At 43.4% G+C, this 22,125-nt stretch overlaps 1 protein-coding gene across 3 annotated transcripts in view; it reads left to right on the top strand.

The window, feature by feature from the left end:
• The window catches only part of EI24 (EI24 autophagy associated transmembrane protein), an 85,097-nt gene extending 66,677 nt beyond the window's left edge, over positions 1 to 18,420 (top strand). For 2 of the 3 annotated variants that reach the window (XM_037882455.2, XM_037882456.2), the window contains 8 exons: positions 4,572 to 4,632; positions 5,606 to 5,672; positions 8,830 to 8,954; positions 9,834 to 9,953; positions 10,396 to 10,507; positions 13,053 to 13,164; positions 14,430 to 14,504; positions 16,748 to 18,420. In XM_037882455.2, coding sequence (XP_037738383.1) covers positions 4,572 to 4,632; positions 5,606 to 5,672; positions 8,830 to 8,954; positions 9,834 to 9,953; positions 10,396 to 10,507; positions 13,053 to 13,164; positions 14,430 to 14,504; positions 16,748 to 16,910 — 835 coding nt within the window. In that variant the 3' untranslated portion in view covers positions 16,911 to 18,420. The remainder of the gene's footprint in view (positions 1 to 4,571; positions 4,633 to 5,605; positions 5,673 to 8,829; positions 8,955 to 9,833; positions 9,954 to 10,395; positions 10,508 to 13,052; positions 13,165 to 14,429; positions 14,505 to 16,747) is intronic. The other variant, XM_043534075.1, reaches the window with a different exon arrangement.
• Positions 18,421 to 22,125: the final 3,705 nt, after the last annotated feature.

The following is a 22,125-nucleotide window of genomic DNA, read 5'->3' as shown; positions in this document are numbered from 1 at the left end:
GTGACTGTCTTACAGAAGAGACATTGTATGCAGTGCTGGCAGTTGTGGGATTTGGGAGTAAGCTTTCCACATACAGTTCTGCCATCACACTTCAGAAATTTGCAGGGCTCTCTTAGTCCTGTCCTGGGCATCCAAAACAACTGTTATTTCACAGTCATACCGTGTTCTTCAGTGATGTGGAAAAAACATCCAGTAAGGACTAGGAAGAGATCCTCAAATTTATTGCCACTTGTGACCAAAACAGGATTTCTACCTGGGGTGTCTAGTCTCCAGATTACGGTAGCATTTGTTCTGGCTTCTCCGGTGAGGGTTAGGTTTATTTTTGTACCTAAGGCATGGATTCAACCTCTTTGTTAAATCAGTTAATTTGCGTTAATTTTTACTTTATAAAAAGTCAGTCTTTTAAGAAATAGCACCATATGCCTGTCTTTTTGTTGTTGTTGCCCTGAATGATTTTAGTTATCGAATAAGGCAACTCTTCAGACTTTCCAGACAGTTAATGTACTGAAATCTCATGGATTAGCTGCATCTGAATAATTATTTTAGGATAAATGGTCATATTTTACTATTATTCTTCATAATAAACTTTCTACAGCAGAGACTGATGAATAAAGTTCTACAGAGGTTCCCTCTGTAGAAAGAAAGAGGTTCTTTCAAAAAGGCCACTGCCTTCCAGATATCCCAAAGAGAGAGAAGGGAAGAGGATGGCCCCAGAGAACATAGAGCACCCAAAGAACCTTAACTCTGCTCTGTGGCGATAGCATAGACTCAGAGCTATAGGGTTAGAAGGGACCGCAAGGGTCATCTAGTCAAAGTTTTAAATATTGAACGTGTCTTTAAAAATCAGTTTAATGTAACCTGGGACTGCAGATACATCATCATCACTCCTATAACCGCACTGGTCATTGGGGCACCATCATTGATAAACAATCAACCAATTGTCTCCACCCCTGACGATTGTGTGTCAGTGCTTGAGTCTCCGCGAAGCCCATTCCTGTCTGCTCTCTTATGTCGTCAATCCATCTCTTCTTCTGTCTACCTCTTCTTCTCTTCCCCGTACTGTCCCTTGGAGGATGACCTGGGATAGGCCAGATGATCTTGTTACATTGCTGTACCACTTCAGCTTGCGCTTCTTCTTGATCGTCCGGAGGTCTTCATATGACCCAGCGCATTGGGTGATGATGTTGCGGACCTCTTCGTTAGTGACGTGGTCAAAGTAGGAGATGCCCAGGATTTTTATTAAGTATCTTATCTCTACTACCTGTACTTTCCGTTCAAGTTCTGCCGTAAGGGTCCATGCCTCGCACACAGAAAAATGGAGATGACTAGCGCGTGCAGACGTTTCAGTTTGGATTGCAGGGAAATGTTCTTGTTCCACCAAATAGGCTTTAGCTTTGCCACTGTTGCTGTTGTTTGCACAGTTCTTGCCAGAATTTCTGCCTTTAATCCTTCATCAGTGATGATTGCCCCCAAATAGTTGAGCTGTTTCACTGTCTCGAGCTCTTGTCCACTGACAGTGATATGTGATCTGATCCCATTTGTCATCAGCTTGGTTTTCTCTGCACTGATTTCCGTGCCGTATTTTGCGGAGGTTTCATCCAGTCATTTCACAAGGTTGGCAAGTTCATCTTTGCTACCTGCCAGGCCGTCAATGTCATCAGCGAACCGAAGGTTTGAGATTGTTTGCCCCCCCCAATTCTGACTATGCATATGTGATCTTCTAGGGCATCAGTCATTATGCACTCCAAGTGGATGTTGAACAGTGTGGGCGAAAGAAGGCAGCCTTGCTGGACTCCAACTGTGGTGCGAAACCATCTCCTATTGTGCCATTGACAAGAACTGCACTGCTGGTTTTAGCATACAGTTGTTTAATGGTAAGAATAAGCTTATGACCAACATTGTACTTCTTCGTGGTTGCCCAGAGAGCTTTGTGCCATACTCTGTCAAACGCCTTCTTGAAGTCAACAAAGACGTGGTAGACGTCCTGCTGGTGTTGTAAGTACTTCTCACACAGAACACGAAGGTTGAAAATCTGTTTTGTGGTACTTCTTCCAGCACATTCTTCAGCGATGATATTCTCCGCTTGTGGCTTCAATCTGTTCAATATGACTTTCAACATCACTTTGCTGGGATGGCCAATTAAGCTTATGGTCTGGTAATTTTGACACAGCTGCAGGTTGCCTTTTTTTGGCAGAGTGATGAGTAGTGACTGTGTTCATGTGGAGGGCCACTCACCATTCTGCTAGATCTTGTTGCAGATCTTGGTGAGTACATCTATTACTATTTCTCCTCCGAATTTCATCAGTTCGGCTGGGATGTTATCAATACCTGTAGCCTTTCTGCTCTTGAGTGATTTCACAGCTGTCTCCACTTCTTCATGCAGTATTGGAAAGACATCCTCCTCTGTTGAATCTGGGCTGTCTAGGACACAAGGATCTCCATTTGTCTGGTGGTTGTATAGATCAGAGCAGTAGTTTATGCACCTATTGATGATGTCCCTTTCTTCTGTAACACTGTTCCCTTCTTTGTCTTGAATTACGTTAGCTTTGGTCCATCTTTCCTTCTTCAGATCTTTTACGACCTGGAAGGCTCGTTTGCTATTTTTATTATATTTTAGAGCATTGTTTTTCTATCTGTATCTCCTTGGTCACCTTCATTCCTTTCTTGATCTTTCTGCCAATCGTTCTGTATTTATCAGCTCCCTCAGTGCTGTTCTTGTCTCTCTTGAGCTCTCTTCCAATGTCACACATTCTAGTATTTCATTTGTGACCCAAGGTTTTGTCGTCTTGTGGTGTTTCCCAAGGTTGTCCATTGCAGTATCATTCATTACAGTATTGAAATGATGTTTCTACGTCTTCCTCTAGAGCAAGCAGCGGGGCAAATTTTCCACCAGTCATTGCTTGGAATGACTCTGCAATGCTTCGGACTCCAAGTCTTTCTAAGTCAAACTTGGTTCTGGTGAGCTTTGGCCTGATGATTTTTCCTTAGCCACAGCCAAAAGCATAGCATCACAAGGTCGTGATCACTTCCAATATCCACACAGGGGATGCTCCTGGTTTTAGCTCTGTTGATCCCAGAACGAAATCGGTTTTGCATCATGATGTAGTTGATCTGACTGTGAGGTAGACCATTAGGTGCATGCCACATTGATCGCTTTATGTGCTCCTAATGTATTTGCAAGAACCAGATTGTTATAGCTGGCAGACTCCAAGAGTCTCAGTCCTCTCTCATTGGTTACTGCATCACAGAAAGGGCCACAGTAATCTCGCCAATCTGCCTGTGCGCCAGTACCCACTTTAGCATTCCAATCTCCCTGTACAATCAGGATATTTTTCTTGTGTACCTTACAGATGTCTTGGCGCTGATTGTAAAAAACTTCAATTTGCTCATTGTCATAGTCTGTTGTGGGGGCATAGACTTGTACCACTGTGATACTGAACGGTACTGCCTTAGATGGATGGAAATAAGCCAGCTGGATATTGGGCGGCCTCCAAATCCTGAATTCTTGATACCTTTATGCACAATAAATCCTACGCCGTTGACATGTTTGTCCTCTCCACTTTCCCCTGTGGGTCTGGGGACAGAATAGGCCCACTGCTCCTCCTGCATGTCGTAAGAGGCGACTAAAAGGGGGCTGCCTGGAGAGGGATGGGCTCCGCCAGGTTAGAAATTTGCCCAAGACATACCATATGATGAGCAAGTCAACCTTGTCCATATCGGATTGGTCGCAGCCCAGGTTAATAATGACCATGCCATCCGTCTCCCACCAGGGCGGACGTGACAAGTATACTATTGGTGTAACCCCAACAAAGAGGATCCGTGGAAGAGATAACATCACCATAGTCACGTGGAATGTTAGGACATTGAGACAAATAAGGAGGTTGAAAGAACTCGTGTATGAAATGGAACAATACACCTGGCATCTCCTAGGAATCTCTGAGGTCAGATGGAAGAACTTTGGAGAGGCACTAATGGATGAAGGCCATGTACTCTTATTACAGTGGAGAGACTGCAGATACAGTTATGCACTAATCATAATTGAATAGTCACTGCATGGATGTTTTAACTGTGCATTTCCATGCCTTAACATGTTTGGATTTTTGAATTGAACCTTTAACTTTGAATTTCCTGGATTTCTAATGCTTGTTTTTGGAATAACAACAACATCCTTGTAAAGTCTTTTACTCTAAATTACTGATATATAATCTCAATTTTAATTCCATTTTAAAATAGTTTCTGCTGGGAATTAACACTATGTTGAAATGGACTTTCTGATACAACAGCATTAGTTTTCTATAAGCGTTGAAAAATTAACTTGTGTGTTGCAGTGAGCATATGTCATGAGTTTGTGTGGTGAATTGTTGGAGCATTACAGTGCTGCTGATTTACCAACTTAATTCTAGTAATAGAATTTATTATTCTAGATATTTTGAAGGCACCCAGCACATTTCTTCTTTAAGTTATTGTATAAAAGTGGTTCTCAGTGACCCAGGATGCTGGGGATAATTTGCTTTGAAGAGAAGTAGCTACAGTGATACAGTCTCTCATGCATGTGTATTATTGCTCTCCAGTGAACCTCGGATAGTAAGCCGGATTTTTCAATGTTGTGCATGGAATGGAGGCGTATTCTGGGTAAGTGTAATTTTTTTTATTTCCTAACTTAAAAATTGAAGCACCAGTTTAAACCAGTGCACTGCTTCAGTGCTTTTATGGTTTCAAAGGTGATCTGTCAGGTTGGCTGCCCGGCTAAGATGGAAGGCATTATGAATTGAGAGAAACCAGTAAGTTTCTAAGTTTTGATGTTTTATATAAAGGGGGACCCTCCTTAAAATATATAATTGAGCTACTGTATTCCCTAAGCAGACCATTATATTAATCTGGAGTCTGTTTCTCAAGTTCCTAATGCTGCTTGTTCGCCTGCTGATCAAATGAAATCTGTAGTGCTGCTCCACTGAATCGAATAGTACATTTACTCAGGTCAGCTTTCCAATAGGTTTGTAATAAGTTAATGAGTTTGATAGGGTTTATTCATGATTGTAATAGGTGTTTTGCAGCCTAATAAATCACTTGTCTCTTTTCATCTTCCATTAGACTTTGTCCTGATGGGTGAGGAACCAACATGGAAATGTTGAAAGGAAACAGTTCAATTATATATTTTGGTTGTATTTAAGTAGAGGAGCGATCTTTCAGTGCTCTGCATTGATGGATCATAGTGTTTAATGTTTAATAGATGGTAGGCAAACATTTTGCTATTAATAGAGAATGCACAATGTCTACATGAAATATCACTTTAAATCAGTGTTTATGGATCTTTGTCACTGTAGATGAAAGTTATTGCCCCATCTGATGCAGAGGTGTTTAGGTGCCAAATATGAAACAGCCTCTCAGTTTGCCAAAGCCATTCAGCGTGGCAATGGCAGTGCAGTCAGACAAGATGGTACTTTTAGTAGGGTTCCTGCAGGAGATGGACACGTGGAGGCAGTTGAGAGTCTCTGGAGTGATTGCAGATTGGGTTGATGGATAGAGATAAGAGTAACAGAAGTGAACATTTAAGTGTCATTAACAAAACCACTTTTATGGTTTCCTTGTTTCCTTTTTCCTTTAGCTTAGTCTCCTCTTGTTTTACCGAGTATTTATACCTGTACTTCAGTCAGTCACAGCACAGATAATTGGTAAGTACATAATTTGTTTCTGTAAAGAGTGCTAGGACATCAGCTCTCCCCAGGGTAAATAATTATCAGCATCTGTGTAGAAGACTAAGGCGACACTACAGCCAAGTGCCCCTACATCCTGCCTCTCCATCCTTGAGTTATTTCCCTCTCTCAAGTCTTCAACTGAGAGCAAAATCCTTAGATGGGGTGGCCACGCTGAGCCTGAGAAGGAGCCAGAATTTACCAATGTACATTGCCAAAGAGCCGCAGTAATACATCAGCAGCCCCCATTAGCTCCCCCCTGCTCCCAGCACCTCCCACCCACCAGCAGACCTGCCGATCAGAGCCTCCCCTTCCCTCCCTGTCAGCTGTTCCGTGGCATGCAGGAGGCTCTGGGGGTTGGAGGGGGGGAGCATGGGCATGGCAGGCTCAGGGGAGGGTGTGGGAAGGGGTGGAGTGGGGGCAGGGCTTGTGGCAGAGCCAGGGGTTGAGCAGTGAGCACCCCGCCCCCGGGATATTGGAAAGTTGGCACCTGTAGTTCCAGCCCCAGATTCGATGCCTGTACAAGGAGCTGCATATTAACTTCTGAAGAGCCGCATGTGGCTCTGGGGCCACAGGTTGCCACCTCTGTCCTTAGAGATGCTGAGCATCGCAGCTCCCACTGACTCGAGTGAGGGATGTGAGGACTCGGTACAACTCAGGATTTGACCCACTCAGTGTGGGCTGTGCCCTCCTCTTCCTGTGTTTTTCATGCATTAATGCTGCCATATCCTCTTTAGTGAACTGACTCAGATCAAAATTTTTAAAACTATCTATGGGATTTGGATGCTCAGGTCCCATTAAAATTAATGAGAATTGGACATCCACATTCCTTAAGCTTCTTTGAAAATCTCAGCCAGATTTTCTTTTTCTTGTTTTTCTGTTGTGAAAACTGACACGTAAGCCTTAAAAAGCACACTTGGACAAAGTTAAACAATGTTCCAGTGACTTGATTAGCATGGCTTGTATCAGATAGAAAGATTGATGGGCAATTCTGCTAACAGACGGGGAAGGGGGGAAGACCTTTTTTTGGAATGCTGTGTTTTAGTATTAAGCTAGTTACATAAGAACTTCCAAACTGGGTCAGATCAAAGGTCCATCTAGCCCAGTATCCTGTCTTCTGACAGTGGCCAGTGCCGGTGCCCCAGAGGGAATGAACAGAACAGGGAATGATCCAGCAATCCATCCCCTGTCGTCCATTCTCAGTTTCCCAGTTATTGTTTCTCCATGTGGGAATCCTGCTGCTGTTTATAATTACTTTCATTTAAATACTGTTCAGAGTGAATTTCTCACAAGCTGTACGTCCTCCTCTTTATTGGGGGTGTAGCTTCTCATAGAGTTCACAATATGTAACATAGAAAGTTACCATTAGACATGGGATGAGTTGTTTTTTAATTGGTGTATTCTCTGACCAGCCAGTAAAGTCGAAAGCTGTTAACACTTCTTATCCCAGACAATTCATTTTATATTTTGGAAGAGTCCTAATTTAAATGTTGTAAAGTGCTTTTTAAGTTAAGTGGCATGGATTGCAAATGCTATGTATTACTAGTCACACTGACAGGAAAAGTCTCCACTCATTTTCATGGTCCTCATATTCTTCTTAAAACCATTGAAATTAAGCATTAATACTGAAAGCAAATGTAAAATCCAACATGTTAAAACTCAGTGCATGGGAATAGTAACATGTATTGAACTCTGGGGGCGAATGCCAGGAGTTGGGGGTCTGCCTCTTAGTGTCAGTGGAAGTCTGTTTGTTAGCAATGTGATACAGTCACATTGTTCCAGTTTTCTGTCATACGAAGCTGCAGCATAGATCCAGGACAGCCACAGGCATGCCCAATAAGTGCTGACGTGAGGCAAGCTAGAAGTAGGGCTGCCAAGCGTTTTTGGGCTTGGAGAACACTGAAAATTCAGGAAAAACTGATCTTCGGTTGCTTTGTCCCTGACACAAACACATACAGCAAAGCTCAAACTATCTAAACAAAGAATTTTTTTGGGAAGAAAGGGAGATACAGTCAGTGATATTGACTGTTTAATTTTTGGGAGGTCCTCTAGCACTACAGTGATGGACTCCATATAAGTACCTAAACAGGCAAATGTCTTACCCTTACCCTATGTCTCCTGACCTGTCTGTGTCTCCCATCCTCTAGTTCTGTTTTGTTTAACACTGTTTCTCTTTTTCTTTGTCTCCTACCCTCTTCTCTCTTGCCTCCCCCCACATCTTTGTCCACCTCCTTTCCCTCTTGCTGACACTCTATACCCTTTTGCCTTACTCCATTCTGTCCTTTTACTCTCATCTCTGTCCCTTTCTTCCTGTTGCTGGGTCAGCTTTCCCCACTGTTCAGATGTCTGGTCTGCTCATGATGTGCATGGTGTAATTGTTGCTTCTTTTTCCCTTTTCCCACTCTGAGTGTTCAGGCAGAGCAGGGACCAGAATGCTGATTAGAGCGAGCACTTGAGGAGCAGATAGGTCAGGGAATCTCGCTACAAGTATTAGAAACCTCTTACAGAGTTATCCATCAAAACAAAGGAGAACCTCATTTTTTTCCTGGGTGTTCTGGGCCTCTCATCTCCTGAGAACCAAAACACACAGCTTTGATAACATCTGTTCAAAACAGTATTTGAGTATAGGCGAGAGCTGTCTGTCTTCCCATGTGTCTGCTGCATGACATGTTAGTTGCAGAATGCTTTCTCTTCCCATCCATATACGTTTTCAGCAAATAAATGTCAAACCCGGAAACCTTATTCCTAATGATGGAAGAGGAAACTATGTTCCTGCTTATACCACAAGAAATCGAAAGCCATTGTTTTTGAACCAGCAGGATGCTTTTTGGCAGTCCCAAAGCAAATGTTCCCATAGGATTAACCACTGGTTCCCTATGGAAGTACTGCAGCTAGGATATTATTAGAAGTAAATAAAGAGCAGGTGCATGAAAATGGGCCTGTAAAGAAGGGAAGTAGGAAATGGCCCTTCCTGGTTTTATCTATTTCCCTTTTTGTAGTAGGACCAGACTATCACATCTGTACAAAGGAGGCTGCTGTTAGCTATTTCTCCATTGTAACTGTAGGTTGTGCAGTCTGAAATGAAGAGAATCCCATGTGCATGTTGCTGATAGGGACTGTTATTCTTATTTTGAAGGTGACCCCTCACTACATGGTGATGTCTGGTCCTGGCTGGAATTTATCCTCACCTCTATTTTCGGTGCCCTTTGGGTCCTTCCTCTCTTTGTGCTCAGTAAAGTCGTCAATGCCATCTGGTTTCAGGTAGGTGAGGAGGATGCGGAACAGCCCTCAGTAGCTATGGGAGCAGGAGTTCACATTAAACAAGTGACACAGCATATGCTGTGTTACGGGTGGGTCAGTTAAGACCATAGAGCAAGAGTACAACCCACAGCCTCCTTTATTTTTTGTATCGATGGTGACCAGTCAGACTGAGATGGAACATTGCATACTGGAACAAGTAGTCTCCACAGACTGGCACCTCTGTAAATGAGCCGTAACCTGCTTTATTTCATAAGGCCTTCTGGGTCAAACAAGCTATTAGTGTGGCCCTTATTTGGACAACATGTGGATGGCCATGTGCTCTGTTCTGTATAATGCCATAAAAGGAACATTTCACATAAAGGTTATTGTTCCAGATGTGTTGAGTGTGTTGGCAGGTGCACTGTGGAATATGTGCACTGTGTTTCATGAGGATGGAGAGATGGCTTGCTGCTTTTTGGGAGAAATCATCGCTGTTATGTGATTGGCAATATGTTTGGAAAATACGCAATGGAGACAGCATGGTGATGTGATTAGAGAAAGGGCCTGGGAGTCGTGAGACCTGAGTTCTAGTCTCAGCTCTGCCACTGGCTTACTGAATGACTTTGGACTCTGTGCCTCAGTTTCTCCATTTGTAGCAATGGGGTTAATGATACCCAGGTTTCTAAAGTACTCCGAGCACCTTGAATGAAAAGTGTGAACCCTTATTACTGTGTCCAATAAGCTGCTGAGCTAAAGCTGTTACTGCATCAGTAAGAAAACAAGATTGCATCCTGAAAGTGTACTCAGTGGAATCTGCATGCTGACTGCAGATCAGTAGTGCAGTCACTCGTGTTAATTGTCTTTGTAAATTAGTTTCCCTGAAACGTTTCTCTTTTTCAGGACATAGCAGATTTGGCATTTGAGGTTTCCGGAAGAAAGCCCCAGCCCTTTCCCAGTGTCAGTAAAATCATTGCCGACATGCTATTTAACCTCTTACTGCAAGCACTGTTTCTCATCCAGGTGAGATTAGACCTTTCTTGGGTTCTGTATCTGGTTCAGTAGCGAACCAAGTGCATATTAGTGTGAAATGCTGAGGGGGAGATGCCAAACAGCTGTTTGAATGCAGCTGTTGGCATTACTGGCCGCCTTGGAAGAGAGAGAGCCTCTTGGCTGGAGTAGGGAGCTGTGACCAGGAGACTGTTATATGCAGAAAATTGTGGTCAAATTGATTGATGTTCCCAAAGTGACAGGATGAGCTTTGCTAGAAGGGAGGTGGGGTTCGGATGGTTCTGTTGGAGGGCGGGAGAATAAAATTAAAACTATAAGAAAGCAAGGTCCTCTCTAATTGTGCTCCCCTATCACTCTCTAGGGTGAAGATAAAAGTATTGTGTCCCTGCTGTGCTGTACATAAATCCTCCACTGAAGAAAGCAAACTCAATCAATTTCTTCTCTTCCTCTGCAGGGGATGATTGTGAGCCTCTTCCCAATTGATATCATTGGCCAGTTGGTTAGCCTCCTGCACATGTCGCTGCTCTACTCCTTGTACTGCTTTGAATACCGCTGGTTTAATAAAGGTTAGTGCTACCCTTCACTTTCAAGGCTAACAGCATGTGTCTGGGGACATTCTGCATTACTGGGAATATTTTAAATGCATAAGCTCCCCGATAGGACAATACAGTTTCAAACACATTTTATCCAGACAAGTAACTTGGGATGTTTCCAAGTGATCTCTCTCTCTCTCTCTCTCTCTCACCCTTCCTCCTCCCTCACCTCAAGAGTATGGAATATGAGCCTCTCTTTAGAGAATGAATCTCTGCTGTATTTGCAAATTTGTTTTTTCAGAGCATTAAACCTTACTAGGCTGATCAATTTATTGTGCTGTTTACACAAGAGGGATTTGACTAGGACATGATTTTCACTTGTACTACTCTAATAAATGGTCTCGCCTGTTTATCCACTTTTGGATGTTAGTGTCTCAGTAATGGGCCTGAGTATAGGAGCAGAGGTGTTGCCCAAAGATGAGACATGTCAATAAGATGGATAAAACAGAGCAGCACCCCAAAGCACCTCACAGTTGGGAGTGAGATCCTGCTGTTAGGGGGACTACATAGGCAATGGATCAACCATACCACTGGTGGTCCAAGAGACTGTTCTATTGAGAGAGAGGAATGTTGGCTGCAACACTGGCATGTTATCCCTGACTTTCTTTAGAAGGTGCTGTGGGAACATTTCCACCTGAAACAGTCACCAGAGATGGGCAGATGGGACTTCAGCATCTTATCTGAAGCCTGGCACCTCTGACATCTCAGCCAATCCTTCTCTGGTGCATGCTCCATTGCAGTGTGAATCCAAATCCTGATAGGGATCTTGACTCCACCTCTTTCTGGCATCAAGGTGTGAATGCAGCACACAGAGCAGTACAGACACCAGGGGGGTGAATACATCATTTCACAATCCATTGAACACTGGCTGAGAAGGGGCCACTATAGATGACTTACTGCCCTTCTCTGTTTTTCTGTGACTGAATGCTCTGGTTGTGCTGTGCTGAATCTCTTGCCTGCCTATTCATTGAGGCTATAGCAGAGATGAGAAGTAGTCACATGGTGTTTGAAGCAGGGTAGGGAAGATGAGTAGAATAATAAACATTTGTTTGAGGGCCAGATGCAGTCTGAAATTCTCCTGGTGGTTCTCACTTGAAAGCCTTGGATTTGGTCCCTTTCTGACTTGGTTTGCAGTGTACCATAGAATTCTTAGTTCCAGGGAAAAACAAGGTTCTCTTGTGTAGTGGTTTTTCAGCTCCAAATATTTTTCACTCCATGGAATTAAGTCCAGGAACTAAATCCAAAGAGGCAGTCTTACCATCATTGGAACAATCTGAATTCTAAATTCAGCTAGAGAAAAAACATTAGAAGAAAAGAGAACTTTCATTTCTAATGCTAGAGCTCTAGATTGGGAAGGAGCCTGATGATGAATGTCAGGTAGGCCCAGCCACCTCTTGCTCTGTAATGCACATATTCAGACATGCAGAACATGAACATTTACTTGTCTCTCACACCTATGGTAAAATTGTTTTAATTGTTTAACCTTCTCCAGCAAAGGTAATAGAAGAAAAAAGAAATGATGGTATCTTTTTCCTTTCAGATTAGAGAGAGATGCCTTGAAAACTTGTGCTGACAAAAGATCCCATGTTACTTTTCACAAGAGGAGTGTTAGTTCAGTTTTCCCAATTGGAATAACTTAATTTTGCCACCTACCTTCAACTATTAGTGAAGTTTCAGCCGAACATAGCGTTATTTTGTATCACACCATATGTTGCAGGCCATTTTAGGCATAAAAATACAGGAAGTTCATAATCTAAATTAGATTCTTCATTTAACACCGTAAGTGTTCTGTATTTTTGCAGTCCACTGATAAATTAGTGCCACATTTATTCTAAATGTGTCTGCATTTAAATGATGGTAGATGTGATTTTTATCAAGAGGAAAAACCGTTACAAGAAAGTTTAAAAAAAGCAGTGGGGAAGAAGGTAGAAACCTATTATATTTTTTTAAAAAGCATAGTCCTCCATATTTTAATTGAGCTGACCAGCTTTTCTGAGGTTAGTCTTTGAAGTCTTGATGTTATCTAAACTTGGAGTTTAATCAACTGCTATTTGTCTTGTGCCTTTTGTCTTACCAACTCAATGGGTCCAGTAAACCAAGTTTATATTCTGCTTTTTACTACAAAAGTGGCAAAACAATTAGGTTTTTACACTCTGAAGAACATCTCTGTTTCTATGGTGCTGTAAATCAGAGATCCCTTGTCAGATTTTATTGAAGCATGATAGAAAAATTCTACTGTCGCCTCAGGCTTCACATACCACTTTTGAGGCTGTTGTTCTTTTGTTTGTGGATTTTATAGGGTAGAGCCAAAATCTAATTTATAATAGAAACTTGTTTGCAACCTTAACTATGGAATGGCCAATACAGCTCCCTTATGTAGTTTATAAATTACTTTGGGATCATTCAGGATGCCTGGCACTCTAGAAATGTGAGATTTAGTGACAACACATGCTCTTTATCCCAAACTTTCCTGCCTTAGTTCCTTAAATTTCTGTACATTAACTTGTGTTTTTATTAGGAATTGAAATGCATCAACGGTTATCCAACATTGAGAGGAACTGGCCCTATTACTTTGGATTTGGTTTACCACTGGCTTTTCTCACTGCAATGCAGTCTTCTTACATCATCAGGTGACTTTCACTGTAAATTGGGAGCACTGGGCGTTTTTGCTTTGAGGGTGATGAATGCAGAGGTAACATGTCCCCCCAAATACCACCCAAAATTCCCACCCTCCAAGATACCACCAACCCCTGCAGATCAGAGGAGTATATCTGCTTCCACAGCACCATAGGAAAATAGCTCTGCTAACAGGTAGTTGGAGGGGAAAGTACATTGAGGAATAAGGAAGGTTTTTCCATTAAAATCAGAAATGTAGTGCAGATTCTTCCACCGAACTACCATACAACTATGAAACATATTTGGATAGTAGAATCTCCCCTACTTCCTGCCTCACTGTATTGACCATTCTGGAGGCACAGTGGCTGGGAAAAGCTTATAAATCCTCTCACTGCTCAGAAATCATCTCTTTGCTGAGATGATGTCATTGCTGTTTGCTTTATGATTTCTCGTCCTGCTCTGATTCTGCTGTAACCTTTTCCCATACGGTTGGAATACTCTTACAGATGGAGCCAACATTAGCGGCATGTTTTCTCTTATACTTAAAATGTAGAGCAGTAAGCAGAGCTAGCCGGGGTCACGATTTATTGATGCAGACAAGCTTCTCTGTGATGAGCTGCATTTCTAACTCTGTCAGCCCTGCCTAAGGTAACACTGAGACAGCATATATGTGGGAGGTAAAATCCAATTCCAGTGTCAAGCTGTGTATCTGTCTCTTCTTCTGAAAGTTAACTGAATACTTACTCTTAAAAGAACACTGTAGTGGATCCCAGCAGGGAAGGGTTTAAGCATGCCCAGATTCTATTGGAGTTACTTGTCCTTTATTTACATTGTTGATTCCGCACCTTTTGCTCGTCTTCCATGTGACTGAGATTGTCTCACTTAAAGCTGCAGTGAAGTGCTGATGGTTGCAGTAGTAGTCCCGTGAAGCCCACAGCAATCTCTGTTTAATATGCAGATGCAGCCTATGGAAGCTACATGATACTCTCTCTTGATGTGAGCTGCTGGAAAATGTCGTCTCTGCACAGTGTGTTTCCCTATTAAATATTGTGACTGGTGTCATCTGCTCCATTTATATAAATTCAGTGTGGCCCTTCGTTGGGCTATTTGATTTCCCGTGTGTTTAAAGGTGCTTCATTTCATCCTTCTCCAGTCCCTGCGAAGGGATGTCCTGAAATCAGCTTCCATTGCATGGGAGGTCATTTTCCTGTGTAACCTTATTATGACACCAACCTATAGTAATTGGCTTTTTGCTCAATGTGCCTTCTTCTCTTTGCAGTGGCTGCCTGTTCTCCATTCTTTTCCCTCTGTTTATCATCAGCGCCAATGAAGCAAAGACACCTGGGAAAGCATAGTAAGTATTTTCCTTAGGAAACTCGGAGTTGATTTTAATTAACATGATAATGCTAGATGCAGGATGAACTGACACTCGAATCTGTGACCTAAAACAGGGCTTTAGCAGTACTGTGCTTGGTAAGTCAGGGGATGGATGCCCTTGTACATCTCTGAAGATATTGGTCATGTAATGATGAAAGGTTGGGACACCTTGATTAATTTAAAATAGAGGAAATTAAACAGAGAGGACATTGTGTTAACACTTCAAAAGGGTGTGTTATTGGTAAGGGAAAGGTTCTCTGCAGTTATTGATAGACCTGCACTGAACTTTAAATCCTCTTATGTCACACTCCCTGAGCTGAGTGCGGGTATGCCAAAACCCTGTAATTCCTGGGCAGCCATCAGCTCAGCTCTTATCTGCAACTTCAAGCTTTTCAAGACAGACTTAACCCCAAGGTTGGAATAATTGGGTCTGCTTTGTCCTCCCTACGTAGATACAAGGATGGAATGGAGGCATCCTGCATTTTCCAGGGGGTTTTGATAACTGTGCCTGCATTAGGCCTTTACTCTTCATTACTGTAGAGTGTATCTACTAATCTGTGGGTATGTCTACACTACGAAATTAGGCTGAATTTATAGAAGTCAGTTTTTTAGAAATCGGTTTTATATATTCGAGTGTGTGTGTCCCCACAGAAAATGCTCTAAGTGCATTAAGTGCATTAACTCGGCGGAGTGCTTCCACGGTACCGAGGCTAGAGTCGACTTCCGGAGCGTTGCACTGTGGGTAGCTATCCCACAGTTCCCGCAGTCTCTGCTGCCCATTGGAATTCTGGGTTGAGATCCCAATGCCTGATGGGACTAAAACATTGTCGCGGGTGGTTCTGGGTACATATCGTCAGGCCCCCGTTCCCTCCCTCCCTCCGTGAAAGCAAGGGCAGACAATTGTTTTGCGCCTTTTTTCCTGAGTTACCTATGCAGATGCCATACCACGGCAAGCATGGAGCCCTCTCAGCTCACTGTCGCCGTATGTCTCCTGGGTGCTGGCAGACGCGGTACTGCATTGCTACACAGCAGCAGCAACTCATTGCCTTGTGGCAGCAGACGGTGCAATAGGACTGGTAGCCGTCATCATCATGTCCGAGGTGCTCCTGGTCGCCTCTGTGAGGTTGATCAGGAGCTCCTGGGCAGACATGGGCGCAGGGACTAAATTTGGAGTGACTTGATCAGGTCATTCTCTTTAGTCCTGCAGTCAGTCCTATTGAACCATCTTATGGTGAGCAGGCAGGCGATACGGATTGCTAGCAGTCCTATTGCATCATCTTCTGCCGGGCAAGCAAGAGATGAGGATGGCTAGCAGTCCTATTGTACCATCTTCTGCTGAGCAGCCATGAGATGTGGATGGCATGCAGTCCTTCTGCACCGTCTGCTGCCAGCCAAAGATGTAAAAGATAGATGGAGTGTATCAAAACAAGAAATAGACCAGATTTGTTTTGTACTCATTGGCAACCCCCCCCCGCCCCCCATCTAGGGGACTCATTCCTCTAGGTCACACTGCAGTCACTCACAGAGAAGGTGCAGCAAGGTAAATCTAGCCATGTATCAATCAGAGGCCAGACTAACCTCCTTGTTCCAATAAGAACAATAACTTAGGTGCACCGTTTCTTATTGGAACCCTCCGTGAAGTCCTGCCTGAAATACTCCTTGATGTAAAACCACCCCCTTTGTTGATTTTAACTCCCTGTAAGCCAACCCTGTAAGCCGTGTTGTCAGTCGCCCCTCCCTGCGTCAGAGCAACGGCAAACAATCGTGCATCTGAGTTGAGAGTGCTGTCCAGAGCAGTCACAATGGAGCACTCTGGGATAGCTCCCGGAGGCCAATACTGTCGAATTGTGTCCACAGTACCCCAAATTCGACCCGGCAAGGCTGATTTAAGCGCTAATCCACTTGTCAGGGGTAGAGTAAGGAAATGGATTTTAAGAGCCCTTTAAGTCGAAATAAAGGGCTTCATCGTGTGGACGGGTGCAGGTTTACATTGATTTAACGCTGCTAAATTTGACCTAAAGTCCTAGTGTAGACCAGGGCTGTGTTGTGAAGACACTCATTATCCTAGAATATACTAAGCAAAATATAAAAACGGACAAAGGGAGCTTCTTGCTGCACTATTATATTAATGTGTTTGTGTGTGTGCACGCGCGTATGTGTGCAAGAGACACCAATTGAGACTTTGGGATTGGAGCTCACAGCATTTGTTCTGTGTTTCAGCCATTTCCAGCTGCGTCTCTTCTCCTTGGTGGTTTTCCTCAGCAACAGACTCTTTCACAAGACCGTTTACCTTCAGTCCACCCTGAGCAGCTCCTCCTCAGTAGATAGACTGCCCTCTCCTCGCTCATCCCCTGCCAAACAGAAGGCTGCTTTGAGGCACTGAACCACAACCAAAGGGGTGGGTGTGTGTGTGTCATCCTTGGCTGCTACATGTGCCCCTGTGACCTAGGGAAGGGCAGGACCCATTCTGCCAAGGGGCTTGTGCATTTCCCCACCAGTCACCATTGTAAGCGCCACTTGGACATTGGTTTTGTGTCACATTGAGAGCGTGGATGGAAATCTCTGGAAAAGTCTGGATTTTTAACACCTTTGTGAGTTTTAAAAAGCCGGGTTCTCTGTGCTTGTTTTATAGAGTGTAACAGACCTGTGCCTGTACTGTTTTGTATACTCTTTTCCTGTGCCATTTCCCTCCATACCCCAGGAAGAATGGTTTTGTAATCCATGTTTGGCTGTAGCTTTGTGGAGCTGATGGGAGTCTTCAAAGTAGATTGCGCCACAACGGTTGGATTCCTCAGTGATCATAGTTCTTTGTATATTGTATCTCAGGTCAGGGTTTTGTAATTCTTGCTGTGCTGAAAAGCAGAATTGGAAGACAAACTGGATCATGCTGATCTAGAGGCAAGATCAATTTATACAGAGAGGGGACTCCCCCAGCCGACTATCCAATGAGCTTCAGTCAAGCTCTTTCTGTCAACTGGCAAACTTTGGGTCTTTCGTCAATACAAGACCTGGACAAGTGCCACCTTTCTGTATCCAGGATATATACTGGAGAGCATCAACTTTCATCAGGATGAAGCAAATTCCTAACCTAAACAGCAGAATGTGGTGGGTTTTTTTTTTAAATCCTGTTTAGAGCTGGTGAAAGCTCCTGAAATTTCAAAGGGAAATTGTATAAACAAGGTCAGGAACTGAAATGGAAACTTATTGAAACACTTTAACTCTGTAGTTGGGTTGTAAGGTTTTTTTAATGTATCTTTTTGTCTCAGCAATCAGATGCTTTTGAAAATTAGTGTCTGCCAGTTTTCCGTGGAGACACCATGCATACTGGCGGTATTTAAAAAAAAATTCAAAATTATGAGGTTCCAAACTGTATCCAGACAACACAAGGGAGAACAGTCGGTTTCTACTGGACTCGTGGGATAACATACAGACCTGGGCTGCACCATTGCCCTGCTTAAAGTAGGTAGTGTGCGTCTTGGGGAAGAGAGAGAGCTTGTTCAATTAACATGAAAGGCTCCAAGTCTGTCGCCATGGCGACACTATCTCTACTGCAGTTGTTGTCCCAGCACAGGTGGAATGGTATTGGCCAAAGTACACTGAAGTGGTTGTAGCTGCAGTGAAAATGCTTTGTCAGCTCAGGATATGTGAATTCACGTGTGTGTGTAAGTCTCTCTGTGTGTGTGTATATATACTCTGTACACACAAAGGGAGGGTGAGCAATCCTGGTTCTAGACAGTGTTCTTCTTGCATGTAAAATTTCTGTTTGGCAGAAAAAAAATCTGCGAAATTCAAGAAGCCCTTGGTTTTTCAGAACTGAGGTTGGTCTACAGATAAACTTTTCTCTAGTATTTTCACACTGAAATATTAAACGAAAATGAACAAAAATTCAAAAATTGCAGTGGGTTCTGCCTGAGCACTGAAGTTAATGTTAAGAGGAAAAACTGCATTTTACTGTGGATGGGTCATTCTTAAAGTCTAAATTGCAATCCGGGGACTTTAAGGCTCTACATGTGGGTAGGATGGTGGGGGAGATTTGGGAAACAGTTCAGTACAACTTGATACTGGAGGCAAATGGAAATAGAATTTGAACTTCCCTTAAGCTTCTCTAAATAATGTAAATGATTCTCTTGGCTTGCTACAAAGCACTCTCAAAGTAATAGTAGAGAGAGCCACTTCTGGATGTTACGTACTCTCTTCCAGCAAGCTATAGGGAAGAGAAGGGGCAGATTCATATGAGAGTATTTTGAAAATGAACATTTTTGAAAGGGATTGTATACAATCTTATTTTACTGTACAAACAAAACCTTTAACAGCACTTAAGGTTGCTAAATGACAATATACTAACCTATTACATTATTGACACAAATCAAGCATTTCAAAGCAAGGAAATAGTTTTGGACACTACATCTGACATTGCCCACTTAATAAGCAACCATACTGTTGTTATCAGGAATTCAAAGATGTGCACATCTTTAACTATACCAGGTGCATGAGTTTTCAAGGAGATTTAACTCCATGGAAAGTTTGAAGGGGCAGTAATGAGCTTGTTTTAAGCCAAAGGGAGGAAGACAAATGATAGACAATTCAGCATTCAGAGCAGGGTAACTTTAATGGCCTGCAACTCAAAAACAGTTTGACTAATTTTGCAAAAACTTCCTTTGTTGCTTTCTGAGTAAATGTGGCAGTTTTCAGATCAAACTGATTTACTAATTCAAAGTTAGATCGGGGCTAAAAGTGGGCAATGGAATGGAAGTTGGTTCCAAATGTAACTGAATGGGCTACTGCCTTTCTCCAATATGCAAACTGTTATACACATCTATTGTTTGATATCACATATATAGATTAACATGGCTATGGGAATCTTCCTTCTTGGGCTAACATGATAAATTAATGATGCCTTAACTGAAATAAACAGCATGGAGGAGAGTTACACTGGGCATGTAACCTAGTACCTTTTCTAGTTTATCATGCTTAAACACGCTTCTTGCTTGAAGGATGCTAGCAAGACTTCTGTGGCCAATGGTACTGGGCTGAAGTCTGGCCACCATCAGCTGGATAGTGATTGAGGCTGTGAAAGTGACAGGGGTCATTTGAGGGAAACTCCATGTTCTAACATACTCTTCGTTGTGGTCTGGGCTGCATGGGTAGCTTAAGAGTTAATGAAACATAGAACAGCCAGAGAGGTATTGCTGCATTCCTTGCAAGTGTACCAGCCAGCTCCCTCCCTCTACCCGAAATAGCTTTCCAACCATGTTCGGCCTGTCAGTTTTCTGGACAAAAACCTCTGTTCCAGACACGCCTGCTGTTTCCTATTCAGCTGTGCACCATCAAATGACCAGTGCTGCTTGCAGCTCTGGTCTGCTGATTGACAAAGGAGGCTAAATTCCATAGTGAGCTACAGCACGCACAAGAGGCAGGCAGCAGTAATGCAGTGGAGTTCAGCAAACAAGCTCATTACGAGGCTTCCCCTCCCTGCCTAAGCAAACCAGGTCCAAAAGGCTACAAACCCAATAGTGTGGGTAGGATTCTTCTCCTCTTAGTGTGGCCTTGTTGACCGCCAGCAGGTCTCGCCTATCTAGGAAAAGGGAGTAGAAGCTTCTCCTTTGTTAGTCTGTCAGTGGAGGCCTTCCATCTTTCTGTCTAGCACGCTACACAGTGCTCCATTATTTAGAGGTGAACAATGGGGAATTCACAGGTTCCAAAGAATAAACCAAGCCCTTCACTGAGATGATGGTGGGTTTCTTCATATAGTTACAAGGCAATGGACCCAGCTGCTGTTTGTTCCCATAGCGATCAGAGCAAGACAAACGCTGAGGATGGGAGCAGCACAACATGAGGTGCCAGCGGGTTTGCAAGGGCACTGCTGTGACAGCGAGTATGTGGGAATGTTTCCTAGGCTGTCAAAAATAGAATGCAAGGAGGAGATTCAGTTAAGCCATCCCAGCGGGTAAGCATTTCAAGAAGCCGTGTGTGGAACAAATGCTCAACCATATAGCTCCTGTCCACTGAAAGTGCATGAGGCGGGGAAAGAGAAGGGAACGTACGGTGAGGAAAGTAGGATTTAATTCTCTTACATATGTAACCGATGGGAGATTTAAGATCTGTAGACTAAAAATGTTTGTGGGTAGCTTGGAGTGAGGGGTTACACCACTGCTGTGCCATGTCCTTGGGCAGACTCTCCTGCCCCTTTTCCAAGCCCTACCCATGGCCCTAACTCACCTTTATGTGGCCTCCTTTTGCAGCGTGCTGAACGTTGCTGTGTGCGCCACATAAAATAGGAGGTAGCACTGGCTGCTAGATGGTCGCTAATGGCTGTGTAATTAGTACAGTGTCACCTTTAGCATGATTAAAGCTCTGGGTAAAATCCTGCTCACAAAGGCAGCCACACTGAAGTTAATGGGACGAGTTATAGGAGTATAATGAGCAGAATTTGGCTGAGATAATATCTCCTGGGATTCACAGAAGAGATAATCTTTCAGATACTCCTCGTCTCTCAACGTAACTTTGAGGCTGCCAGAAAGTCATTGCATCATTCTGTGTTGATGCAGCGTTGGGATGTGATGGGAAGATGCTGCACTCCAGAGGAGTCTCGCACCAAAATTCCCCTTCAGTCTGAGAAATTTGCAAATCCACAGGAATCCAGCCTCTTCTCAGAGAGCTATGTGAGCATATAGTCACTCGGTGTTGTCCCACTACACCTGCTAGAATTGTATTTAATCCACGGCAATACACAGCCCACAGACTCAGATCTATTTAAAGATACAGAATGAGTACATCAGGTAATGGAGTTCCCCCTCTTTTCCAACTGATTGCATCTACAATTTGGAGGAAGTGTACCCAGATGTGAGGAGAGAGAGTTGGGGGAAAGAGACAATGTAACATTGTAGAAAGCAAGGGGTAGACAGTAACAACTAGACAGAAAAGTCACTCTGCAACAAGTCAAAGCAGCACACATGAGAAGAAAAAAGGAAAAGAAAATGGCCTGGAGATGGAGAGAATGAGTTGAAAATGTAAGGAGAAAGGGGGGCGGGGGGGGGGAATGAAAAAAGATAATCAAGTACACATTGTTTTCTGGTGAGTAACTTCAATGATGCTGCTTTAGTTTATTACACTATCTCCAAATTTGGAAAAAAAGATCTTGAGCCTATGGGATGTCAATAGTTTAGGCTGCTCTGGATCCCGCAGGCAGCTAATCAGAGAAGCCAGAGCAGATACTGGGATATTCACCAGGCTGCACGCTGCTCTCCATGCAGGATGCAGCTCTGGGTGTCTCTTACAGCAGTTATCTAATTATCTTGAGTTATAAATCAAATGTTGTCCTAGCTTGACTCCCACCCACAAAATTCTCTAACGCAAGGTTAGTGGTGCTTGAAGCTCAAGCTAGCTGGCCCACGCAGGCATGTGGGTTAAAGCCCCAGTTATGCTGGAGCTAGTAATGCGGTGGGGATGCAACAGCTCCAGTTACAACTGCTCAGCGGGGGGGGGGGCGTGGAGTGAGCCGGGGGGGGGGGAGCAGACAGCCCAATTGCTCTGTGCTACTCATAAAATCGCTCTAACACCAGGGTATGTCTACACAGTGAAGAAACTCAACAGCAGCA

The sequence above is a fragment of the Chelonia mydas genome, chromosome 22, assembly GCF_015237465.2.
Source record: "Chelonia mydas isolate rCheMyd1 chromosome 22, rCheMyd1.pri.v2, whole genome shotgun sequence".
NCBI classification, from domain to species: domain Eukaryota; kingdom Metazoa; phylum Chordata; order Testudines; family Cheloniidae; genus Chelonia; species Chelonia mydas.
The sequence above is the reverse complement of the archived record's forward strand: the minus strand, read 5'-3'. Positions and strand labels throughout refer to the sequence as shown.